We start from the raw sequence: 12575 nt of genomic DNA, 5'->3' as shown, positions 1-12575 counted from the left end.
CCGTTCCCTGGATGCAGGAAGCCAGGTGGATCAGCCAATGGGAGCAGGCTGTGACTCTAGTTTAGTTATACAGGAAACAGAGTCCAGCTCCCTCAAGGAAGAGGGCTGGACAGAGCCCAATAGGCAGTCAGGGCCCCATTAGGGGATGAAGGGGGTGACTTGGTGAGACTCTGTTCCACTTTCCAGCCAGGAACTGTGGACGGATGATGAACGTAGGTAAAGGCCAAGGTCAGAAGCAACTTAGAGAAGGTTGAGGAAAGCTGGGGTTCACAGTCCAGCAGGTACAGGAAACTCATCCCAGGCTTTAGAAGCTCTGTTTCAGCCAGGCCACCCCTAGAAAGGAGAGGCTACTGCTTGTCTCAGCAGAGGGCAGTGCCAGGAGACTAAGCATTTGGCACTGTGATGTGCATTACCGAGGGCACCCTCCTGGGACACCCAGCTAGACAGTGGGCCAGGCTCATATGATGGTGCATGGTTTGGCAAGAGGAGAGTGGGGCTACATTTTACACCTTCATGTGGCCCTGGCCAGATGAGAGGTACAAAGTGCGGAGCCATATGTGACAGTCCTGAGATGTGGATTCAGAAACTGACACATTTGAGTCCAAATTCTATCCCCAGAATCACCAGCCAAAGCAGGACCCAGGCCTGGGGTTGGGGCTTGAGACAGCATGGGGAGGTGGGCATCTACTATCTGGAAAACCATGAGCTCAAAAGTCATGCTAGTTGTTAAGGAAACAGTTGGAGAGAGCACTGCTGGATGGCACCAGAGACAGGTTTGTGGTTATTCCCAAGAATAATTCTCAGGCTTGGCTATCAAAGATGTGGCAGGTAGAAACAGCCCCAGGCAGCAAGGAGCAAAGGTGAGCACACCCAGGACTCTTTCAGAATACAGTCTCGACCTCACAGTTACTGGATATCTATTGCCAGTCTTGTGGTAGGTCAGCCTGGTCACACTGGTAAAGGGCATATAGGAGGGCAGTGACATAAAGCCTCAGGCCGAGCACATCTGGCTGTGTAAATACCTTTAAGGTGCCTGAATGGAGGTTGTAATTCAATTAGTGATGTGGGATTCTTTAAGCTCCATAAAACACAATACTGTTGGACCATTCTTTTCCTCTGCTTTAAAAAAAAATGTGATGATTCCAGCTGCATGCAAAGCTGTTGGTAGTTTTACAGTCTGGAATGAGTATCTCTTGTGTAGGACAGCATCTCTGAAACATTAAACAATGATTAGGCAGGCTCTGGGCCAAGGGATGATGGGGGTTCTGCAGGGGGTGGCGGGGGACCCAGCAGCTGGTGGCAAACAATCTGGGAGCTCTGATTCTCTTTCGTCACTGCATTGTGATTTTCTTACCAACAATTAAAAATAATGATTCACAGTTGTGCAATTACTTGTCATTCATGAGGCTTTTGAAGGTGGCTCCAGGTAATGGTGGGTGGCGGAAGAGGATCAACCCACTGTTAGTGGGGGACACAGTTACACATGCTCACCACTGCATGACTGCACATGCACAGCTCCATATGCATACAAAAGCACACAGAGACAGAACATGAACATGGATACATGCATACACATACATACAAACACACATGCTCATATACACACAGTGCACAGCACAGTATGCACACAAACAGGTACATATGCACACGTACATGTGCTCACATCATACACTCATGCACACACCCACAAACATGCCAACTTCTCCCTATTTCAAAGGGAATACATCTCTCACAAGATGACTTAAAGCATGGCTACCAACTCTTTAATTACCTCTCATCCTAGGAAGGAACCTAGAAGCATCCAAGTAACACATCTCTCCCCCAGAAAAAACTCCCGTGGAGGAGAAAACCAGGCCCTTTCAAATTCCTCCTTTGTCTCCCACTTCACTCATCCTGGTGCCCAGCATCTCTCTCTCTCCAAAGGAGATGGAGGAAAAGAAAGAGGACAAAGTTCAAATAAGTGTTTTGGAATCAGAGGCCTATGATGTCCCAGAGACAGAGTGGTTAATGGTTCAAGGGTGTAGGCTATAATACCAGGTAGCTGAGTTCAACTCCCCTCTGTGTGACTTTGGACAAGTTCCTTAACTTCTCTGTCCCTGTTTTTCTTTTTTTTTTCCAATAAAAAGACATTGATTTTTACCTCTACAATAGGACATTGATTAACTCATATGAAGTACTTAAAATAGCTCTGGTACATGTGAGGGCTCAGTGAGCTGGGGGTACTTATTAAGGACTCTGTCTACCTAGGAGCACTTGAAGTTACTTTAGTCAGAGGCCCAGACCTGAGAAGTGAGGGTCGAACTCCAGCCCTGGCCATAGGCAACAGCTGGGCAGTGGTCTGGCCAGCTGCCTAGAGGCCAGCCTGGGGAACCCTTCCTGGTCAAGCCTGCCTGCTGCCCCCAGAACTGAAGTAAGTCCAAGACTTGAGCCATTACTGTACCTAAAAGAGGTGTGCAGGGGCTAACCCATTGAACTCTATGACACAGGCCTGCAATTGTAAGGTGTGTGGTCGTCATTCTGGCTCTGGTCTGCACTCCTCAAGAAGCAATGAGGCGTGCTGGCTGCCAATGGGGAACTGGAGAAGAGGGAACCTGTGTCCCCCGACCTCAAGGCTCCCAGCAGCGCAGTGAGATGAGACAGGCGTCTTGGGGCCAGCAGATCTGGATTTGCACTCCCCTATTTCCTGGCCATGTGGCCTTGGGCCCCGGCCACTTGTTTTTCAAACCTCTCTGAGATTTAGCTTCCTTACCTGTGAGCTGGAAATATTTACCACTTCTCCTTCCCTGGGGGATTGGGACCAAAATTGTCCGTAAAATGGACTGAGTGACTCCTGTGAGCTTGACACTGGAGTTCTGATATATCCAGGACTAGAAGCCTCTCTCTGTGGCTAATTGGTACTAAATTCAGGGAACCCACACCCAGTTAAACCACAGTGCAGTAAGGAGGGAGCAGGGCTTAGGGGAGGTGATTCCCTTGCCCAGACTGGAGCAGGGGAGCCATGGAAGGCTTTCTAAACCTTAGATCTTGGAGCTCAGCAAAACGACTGAAGGGCTTGGGGGATCTTTAATCTCACTGAGGGCTAATTAGGCCTCGTACCCAGAGCCACTGTAACCTACCCCAGGGCTGCCTAGCTGGGGATAACCATGCCCACATACAGTGCCAACAAGCAGAAGAGCCGGAGTCAGGACAAAGCGGAGGCTACATGAGGAGGAGGAGGAAGGCACCGTGGCTGGGCTCAGGAGACACAGGGCTCCAGCCTGGCTCTATTGCACATAGTCAGGGGACACTGGCAGATTTCTTCCTACATGTCTTCAGTTTCCCCTGACAGCCAGTGGGGATTCGATTGGCCCCCCTTGGGTTCTGCAGGCTTCTGGCCACCTGACTACCCCTGTGACACTGGGGGCATCCCCGTCTGCCTGTCTTTTGAGGCCTACCTATTTGTATGCCTTCTCCTGGCAATGCATGTGCAGGGCTTCACCCAACATGACCAGGGTGAAGACTGGATCCAACAGCAATAGGATCACGGGTCCATGGTGGGAGTTCCACCCCAGCCCTCAAGGACAGGACAGATTAAAGCCACAGTTCTGTTTGGAAGCAGCTGCAGAGGGCAGGTATGGGGCTGATTTAGGTGGGGCAAGTCACTGCCAACCAAGAACAGACACAAGCCTCCAATGAATGGGATTCTTAAAAGACTATTTGGCATTACCATTTCTTTGATGTGCTTTTAGTCAGAAAATCAGGTTAATTTTGAACTTCAAGTGTCGGGAAAGAAGGGTATATGAATTTTATGTTTGTTAAAAGAGGACATGAATTCCAAAAGGGAACAGAAACTGAGTATAACAGAGAAAATGGGGATTTTTGTTTTGTTTTGTTTGGGGGGGGTTTCTTTTTGTCAGAAGTGGGGGTGGCTGAACTGTGGGGTGGGGTATCTCTGGGACAGCTGGTGAAGAAATAAATGTAAAAGGGTCATGTTCATTAGCACCTGCTTTGTGCTAGGTACAGGGTATCTGTATAGCATGAATGAGCTTGCAAAGAGCTTAGTTGTATGCTCAACATAACTTACACACCATTGGAAAACTGTTGAGGAATGAGTGAAAAAATGGATGGAGGGCAGGTATGGGGTTGATTTATGTTGGACAAGTCACTGCCAACCAAGAACAGACACAAGCCTGGATGGATGAATGAATGAGTAAGTAACCAAATGAATGCCAAGTTTCAAAGGCAGAGATGACTCTGTCAGTTGGAAACCCTAGGGTTTCCCCCACTCTGGAAGTCTGTGGAGGTTGAATTACTCAGTCCCACTAAAGATACTGGCCCTTTGGGATGCATTAGAAAACATAGTAATTAAAAACAGGAGGCTCAGATCTCTGTTCCCACAATTTTCTTGAGATAACAAGGAGGAGGATCCAGGGGAGGAGAAACATGGCCTCAGAATTGCAGAGTAGGTCAGCACGGCAGATTGTCAGGAAAGCTTAGGGAGGCTGGGTGACAGGGCTGGGAGGCTCAGGTTGACCCTCTGACCCTGAGGTCAGGATGGGCTAATAGCAAGAGGATCTCCCCCTTCTGTTTTGCATTTCACCCACCACCCCATTCATGCCTTCTCCTTGGGAGACAGAAAGGCGTTCCCCCCACCAAGCAGTGGCTGCTATCCGAGGGGATCCCTGGGAGAGTGGGGAGGAGGCTCTCCTGGGCTCCTCTGCTGCAGCACAGATGGGAGCAACAATTAGAATAGAGATTGGCAGAAATTGTCCGCCTGTGTTGGAATGCCCTGGGAAGCTTGCTAAAATGCAGATCCCAGGCCTTGCCCCAGATCTGCAGAATAAAAACCCACCCACCCACGCTTTCACTGAGTCAAGTGTACTGAGTACCTACAGCACCAGGCACTAGTCTAGGTACTAGAGCAGAGAAGGGGGCAAATCAGATGCCCCATCTTTAGGGAACTTTTGTAGAAATAAATTAGAGAGAGCAAACAGGGAAATTCAGCCCATCAGGTGGCAGAAGGTGCTGTAGAGGGAAAGAAGCAAGAGAAGGAGCAGAGTGTCAGGGATGTGGCTGTCACTCTCATGGGGTGGTTCAGTGACAGCCCTAGTGAGAAGGTGGCAACTGAGGAAAGGCCTAAAGAGGCAAAGGGGCAGGTGGTGCAGACACAGGGGTGGGGTGGGGTGAGCCTTCCAGGTGCAGGGCACAACAGTGCCCATGTTCTGAGGCAGGGGGTTGCCTGGTATGAATCCTTGTATTTTAAACCAAGTTGAAACACTAATGTTGGAGACCACCACAGCAGAATGGCGGCACCCCACATAGAAATCAGCCCCTGCTGATTGTTGAGGATGTTGCCAAGGAGGCAGAGGACAGGGGTCAGACTCCAACACAGGCCCACTGCAGAGCTCTAACGTCTTCCTGGGAGAGAACTCAAGGCCTGGAGGCTTGGGTGAAGAAAGCTTGATTGTCAGCCCTTTCCTGGCCCAGGCTGGACAGCCCAGGCAAAGGTGCAGCAGAGGAGGATGAAGAAGAGAGAAGGCCCCGGCCCACTCAGCGGTGGCAAGGGCTAGGATGGAGGGCCCCGTGATGAGACTGTCCAACGGCTCCGACTGTTACCTCAGAATGTTAAACAGCGACATCCGTTCCATCACGTCTTATCTCGTCCAAGCTCCAAACAATCCCGGAGGTAGGGATTATACATCTCAATTTTGTAGATAAGGAGAATGGGGTTCACAGAGGTTAAGAACACACAGCTAGGAAGAAGCTAAGCCAGACGGAAAAGCTGGCCAGATGCCAGCCTCGGCGCTCTTCCCACACAGTGGCTGCGCGACGCGTCCACAGTCAGATGGTCTCATCGCTCCGCGGCCGGTGTTGTTGTTTTTATTACTGTCATTTTAACTCGCCCTTAGGGTCCCCTTAGCACCCTATGGCTTGTGCAGAACTTTTTCTCCTGTTACCGGGTAGCCTCAGCAACTCTGTCAGGCGTCTGTCCCCACATGGTACCTACAAAAACCAAAGCCCCAAGCCCACGGCCAGGAAGCGGCAGGAGTCCTGTTACGGTCCATCCCTAGTTTACACTTATGGCAGGGCCTAATCTGATCTGCCCTCCTCTTCATGCTCTAGAAATGCTTGTGGAGCTGAGCGAAGTTGGCCTGCCTTGAAGTAAGCCAGAGTCCTGCGCTGAGTGCAATCATGTCCAAGAGAAGCCACTCCCCAGTGGAGCCTGGACAGGGTACAGCACAGCCGCCCTGAGTTCAGGAATGAGCCAGTCCCAAGGCCAAAGATGGTACCCTTCCTCTGAGCACCTTTCAAAGGCCTCTTCCTCAGGCTGGTCTTAAGGAGCCCCATTACTGGTCACCTCCCTGTCCACTCCCCACAGGGGCACTCTACCAAGCCCTTCCCACAATGTTCCCCACCTTGGGCCCTGCAGCCTCCCACTTCTCCCTACTCACATGTCTCTCCCGAGTGGGAGAGAGATGGGCCCTTTCTTCCCAGAGGCAACCTGGTTTCTGTTCCCTGGATGCATCTTCTTCTCCCTCCCCAGAGGCCCTGCTCCAGACCCTAACCTCAAAGGACTCTGGTGTCCCCTTTCCAGACCCATTATAACACTCCCTGGGCCTCTAAATTTCTTGAAAGCTCTACAAACTATTCTAATATGCACTCAGGGTCTGAGAACAACCTGTCTTTAAAGAGACAGAGAGAGAGAGAGAGAGAGAATAAAACACAATAGAATTGAATAGCAAAGAATAGAACACAATGGAAAATAGCAGAGTGCTTTGCTTTTTAAGAGTGGGTATTGTTTCTTAAAAGTTCAGCTTCAATTGTGCTGTGTGTGGGTATGAGTAGGTGTGTCTCCTGGGTCAGGAAGTAAATATGTTTCTTGTACTAGATTATGATAATTTTTTTATTTTTATTTTTGGAAAACATTGCTCCCATTCCTGCATTAACTTTTGATGCTCCTCCATGATCAAAATATCTCTGCTCACTGCCTGCTCTCCGTCTCATCTGCCTCCCACAGCTCCCAGCCCCAGCCTTCCACTAACATTGCTTCTCCCTGAGGGTTCTATGACACGCAACTTCCAACCACAGGGGCTTCTTCTCAGACCCCTTCTGCCTGTCTGGGTGTGTGTGAATAGGTGGCTACCTCGTCCCTGAAATTCTCTGCATGCACGGGGCTATGGTGGCTTCCAGACCCTCCTGGCCATTCCTTCTCTGTCCCTTACTGGCTGATCTCTCCTCCTGATTCCAAGTATCTTAACCTCAGGGTTCCCTCAAGCTTCTGGTCTTTCTTTTCTCCTTTGCCACCCTCTCCACCCAGCTGGTGGTTTCAACGAGACTCCAGATCCACGTCCCCACTTTAACTTATGAGCTCCAGTTGTGCGGTTCACCAGTTGTGTGCTGGCCCTCTGAACATGGGGTGGGGACGAGGAGTGAGACATTAACTGTTCAATTCACTGTAAGACAGTTGAGGCCAGCAGGGGGATTATCACCCCCATTCACAGAGGAAGAAGCTGAGACGGAGCAGTTGAGGGACCCTTCCATGGTCTCTTATCCACCATGAAGAGGGTTCTAAATCTGTGACTTCTAACATCAGCCCAGAGTTCTTCCCTTGTCACCATGCACTGGAAACTCAACATGTACCCAAGTGACAAGGCCTCCAACCACAGGCTGTCTGTCAGAGCTGGGAATCGATAGGGAGGCTTTTTAACACAGTGATGTCCAGACTCCACCTGGACCTTAATGATATAGAATCTTCTGGAAGAGCTGTTTGTTTTAACCTTATATTTTAAAGTACTTATAGATTATGTAAATGTATGAGAAGATGACAGGCGCCCTCTACTCAGCCTCCCCAGTGGTAACATCTCACACAACTATAGCACAAACACCAGGACTGGGATACCACTCCAATCAATGCAACTTGCTCAGACCTCTCCAGTTACTCAGGTGCTTCTGTGGGTGTGTGTAGGTAGCAGGATGAGGCTTTATCAGCCACCACCACATCTGAGGTATTTAACTATACCATCACCGCAAAGCTCCCAAGAGCTTTGGTTTTGAACACTCCCAAGTAATTCATTGTCGTATATATATATGGCTCATGAGTAACGACCGTACCAGTATTCTGCTCCTTCCCCCTCGCCACCAGGGCAATGCACTATCATTCCCTAAGGCGCCCTGGTTTGGAACTCGGAGTCAGCACTGATCTGCTCTCCCTTGGTCCACCTGCCCACAGCAGGTTCAACATGATTCTTTCCTCGTGTTTCTGAGGCCTATGTCTTGCCCTTGATCCTCACATACCCACCATGACTCTAGGCCTCTTGACTTCTTGTCCCTCTTGCTACAATAACTGCTGGGAGCCATTAGCCAAGTAGGTATGACAATTTCCTTGCCAGCGTACCCCATGTTGCTGACATGTTGCAGTGACATTATATGTAGGTGACCTTGCTCAAGGACCAAGGCAGATTAGGGTGTTCCTGGTTTTAAGATAATCGTGTTTAGGGCGTTCCCAGTTTAGGTTCCAGGTTTAAGGTTTAAGATTATTCCTGCTGGGAATAGGGCGTATCCTGCTGCCTGAGTTCCCCTTGAGTTCTCACGGGATTCAGACAGTATATTTTGGGAGATAGAAGCCCAGTGGAGGTGGATTTGGGCAGAGAACGTGGATTTGGGCAGAGAACTTGGATTTCCCCAGAACGTGATTGTAGACGGCTGGTGTGAGTTCGGGAATAAAGAGTTGCTGTTTGAATCTACAAGCTGTGTGGTGGCTCGTGATTGTGTGCCCAGCCAGACTGCGGCATTTGTGCCCAGCCAGACTGTGGCATTTGGTGGCCATACGCCCTATTCCCAGCAGGAATAATCTTAAACCTTAAACCTGGAACCTAAACTGGGAACGCCCTAAACACGATTATCTTAAAACCAGGAACACCCTAATCTGCCTTGGTCCTTGAGCAAGGTCACCTACATATAATGTCACTGCAACATGTCAGCAACATGGGGTACGCTGGCAAGGAAATTGTCATACCTACTTGGCTAATGGCTCCCAGCAAATAACCTCACCCATTTCCCTTTTCCAAGATGCCCCTTATCCCAGCTAATATCATAAATAGGGCCAAATCTCTCCCTCATCCAACTCTGACCATTTTATTCTTCTGACTAAAATATTTTGATGGTTCCCAACATTACAAAATTAAAGTCTAAACTTTTCTTAAATTCAAAATATTTGACTCTATTTGACTCTCTTTCTGTATTCAAATTTCTTAAACACAGTGTCAGCTTTCCTTATTTTCCGTAAGGATTAAAGACAAATAGCATCCTTAAGGATATGATAAGCTTCTCGCCATGGGGACAAATGGACTTCTTCCTGTTAGCGCTTCATTCTGCTCTTTCTTTGGTGCAGCTGAGTGGGCCCAGGGAAACCTCTTGCTTCAGGGATGTCCTTAACCTTTTGAAGAATGGTTCTTCCATCCCTTGTATCCTTTCAATGTAAGACATAAAGGGGGAGCAGACCCAGGTGGAGCTGAGAAGGAGGATACCTACATGGTCTGGTGTTAGCCACTAGAGAATGGAGACATCCCAGGCAAGAAGATGATAGGCAGCCCAAAGGGATGGGAGCTGGAACCCTTCCTGTCTTCCTATGATAGACAATCGCCTTTAGAACTCTATTGCCTACTTGCTGACATCCTTGATGCCTTTCCCTTTCTTTAAGCCTATGGAACAATGAGAGTCAAGTGATTCATGAGCATTGCCCTTCAGAAAGCTCTAAAATTCCCTTCCCGCATTGCTCCTACACTTCTTTCTACATGATGATAAAATGAAAAAGAAAATTCGCTTATTGAGATTAAATGCATTTCAATTATCTGATATGTTTCAGCTTTAATTGATAACAAATCATAAATTGCCCATCTCATTACAGCAAATGATTCACTGGGAAATTTACTACCTGCACCAGAAAAGGCTTAAACGATAACACAAGCCCAGGGACTGTATGATCCAGTGACCCAGCAGTCTGTTTTTAAAAATCACACATTATTAGACGGGCATCCATATAAAGGTCCAATCAAGAGCACTGGTTTCTAAATTGTCTTTAATACATGATGTTTAAGTTTGGAGAATATGGGGGTGATATATGAGGGGTGGGGAATCAGAGGCCACGAAATGTGCACCAAGGGACTGAGTAGCTGGTGGTAGTTGGAGAAAGAGAAGGAGTGACGTGAAGACTTTAATAAGGCATCTTCAGGGTCCTTGCTAAGGACAGATGGGATAGGGCAAAGGAGATCCAGCAAAGAGGCACACACGTAGCAGCCCTGTTGCTCTTGTTGAATTATACAGGAAGTCCCATTGGCACCATGAGCACCATCAATAGCCCCCACCCTCATTACCACCACTGCTAAGACCACTCCAAGCAACACTGTTCCAGGCAGAGGCCAAGAAACACCACTAAATGAAATGATGCTTCATGGGCAGTAGTCACTGTGTACACAGTGGGTTGCAGGTCAGGGTTTTTTGTCTTATCCTATCACACTGGATAAAGTGTTGGATGGGAGTGGTTATCCAGTAAGGAAAAGTCTCCTCTGGGAGGCATGGCAGTGAAATTTCCAAAGCAGTGACTACCATGAATCTCTCATCTCAGAGGTGATACCCCAAGGAAGGAGCAGGGATAGAAAGCCTTGAGAAAATGAGAACCTGAACTTGAACCCTCTGCCCAGCTGTCAGTCAGGGAGCAGGGGGTGGGCAGCCCACTCACCATTACTGCTGTTGTCATCCACCAGGATGATCTCCTTGAGCAGGTGCGGGGGCGTGCGTTCCATGGCCGAGTGGATGGAGCGCAGCAGCACCGAGAGGGCCTCATTGACAAAGATGAACACGATGCTCACCTCCGGCAGGCTGTCAGGGAAGGAGAGGTTGCGGCACCTGGAAAGAAGAACGGCAAAGCTCTTGGATCCGTGGGTGACTCAGCTGGAGTTGCCCCAGGTGCGCACCACCCCATGTCTTGCTCCAGCTCTCCTGGAGGGCTTGGGAGTCCAGATTCTTTCCAGGACTTCTTCTTGGATGCACTTAAGATGAGCCCTTTCTGTCCAGCAGAAAGGTCCACAGCTACCCAGAGTTTGCCCCACAACTGTGTGTGAATTTGTCAGTGACTATTCCAGCTGAGCAGCTGTACCCGAGCACCTAGCACAGCAGATGGCACCTGCCAGGCAGTCCTTGGGTGTTTACAGCAAGGATGACTCACTTAGCATTTCTAAACCAACAGGATTGAAAATGCAACCAAAGGGAAATCTTAGTATTTCCACAATGGCAGCAGTTAGGTGAATTCGGACCTTAGGCCACCAGCCTCAGAAGGGCAGTAGGTCTTCTCTCAGAAATTCTATGGCCCCAATCTACTCTCCATTCTAGAAGGCCTCCAGCCAGCACCCCTAACCCTTCATTCATTCATTCATTCATTCATTCATTCATTCAGGGCTTTGGCCTCAGAAATGGGCTGAAGTCTGCATCAGAGTCTCAACATCAGTAAAGGATGGAAAGGACCACGTCCAGTCTCCTTCACAGATGAACACGGAGGCACAAAGAGGTTGAGGCTCCACCTACAGCTGTGTTGTGTAGCAGGGTTCCTCCATGAAGAAGAAATGGCCATGGTAGAGACTGTCCCAACCGGCCATCTCACAGGCTCTGTGAAACCTTGAAGCTATTTGGAGGAAGCCATTACCCAAAGGACTGGAGGCAAACACATAAAAGGCTGCATGTCACTCCCCATAGGAAGAGGAATGCATAACCTTGAAATCAGACCCCTGGAAAAGCCAGACAATAAGAGGTGCCAGGGTTGCCAAGGGTAATTCTTTCCCCTGAAAGCACAGCCTTTATTTGCAGAAACCCACTGGTGCCCTTCCCAGGTCGAAGTTCAATGTTGTAAAGGTCCTGAGCTCTCATCTTCAAGACAGTTGGACGAAAGAGTAGAGTAGAAATCCAGCGCTGGCCCAGACCCTGGTCTTGGAGATAAGGCTTCCACACTCAGCACCTGCCACTGATGGCTTCAGGGGTTTGGGACTGGTGACCACACTCCACTGCTCCAAAGCGGGAGGTGCAGCCAGGTTACAACACGCAATAATGAATGTAATAGCACAAGGCTTCTGCTGGTCAGTAATTAAAGTGCTGCCGGAAAGAAATGGGCCTGCTCTTCCTTAATGAGGAAGGCTGCAGGATACCAGCGCCGAGCAATTTGGAGAAGTCGCCATGGGGCCCCAGCCTGCTTAAGAGCATGAGATTAATAAACTAAAATCACTGTCTCTATGGTTACCAGAAATTTACAGAAACTTCTCCCATTCTATTTCCAGCTCTCCTTCTTTCTCACCAAGGGGAGGTGGGGGGAGGGAAAGAGTTGAACCTTTTCCCAAATTTACTTCATACCTGCATTTTTTTTTAAATAAAACCACCAAGTTAACAGATTGGTGTAGAATTCATTCTTCTGTTTAATGGAATAAATTTTTATGGAGCCTCTTCTACCGGGCAGGTACTTTGTAGGCACTGAGAGTGCAACAGAAAGTGGACAAAGTCCTTGTCCTCATGGAACTTATACTTTGACAGGAGAAAGAAACACAGAAGCAAAC

The 12575-nt window shown here is 48.8% G+C and overlaps 1 protein-coding gene across 1 annotated transcript in view; it reads right to left on the bottom strand.

Moving 5' to 3' along the window:
• Galnt18 (polypeptide N-acetylgalactosaminyltransferase 18) overlaps nucleotides 1-12575 on the bottom strand; it is a 339876-nt gene that overhangs the window by 142158 nt on the left and 185143 nt on the right. The window contains exon 3 of the mRNA XM_046438133.2: nucleotides 10718-10884. Within this exon, the coding sequence (XP_046294089.1) occupies nucleotides 10718-10884 (167 nt within the window). The remainder of the gene's footprint in view (nucleotides 1-10717; nucleotides 10885-12575) is intronic.

Source organism: Marmota monax, unplaced genomic scaffold (genome assembly GCF_021218885.2).
Source record: "Marmota monax isolate L192 unplaced genomic scaffold, Marmota_monax_Labrador192_F-V1.1 WCK01_AAM20220418_F8-fsc00061, whole genome shotgun sequence".
Lineage (NCBI taxonomy): Eukaryota > Metazoa > Chordata > Mammalia > Rodentia > Sciuridae > Marmota > Marmota monax.
The sequence above is the reverse complement of the archived record's forward strand: the minus strand, read 5'-3'. Positions and strand labels throughout refer to the sequence as shown.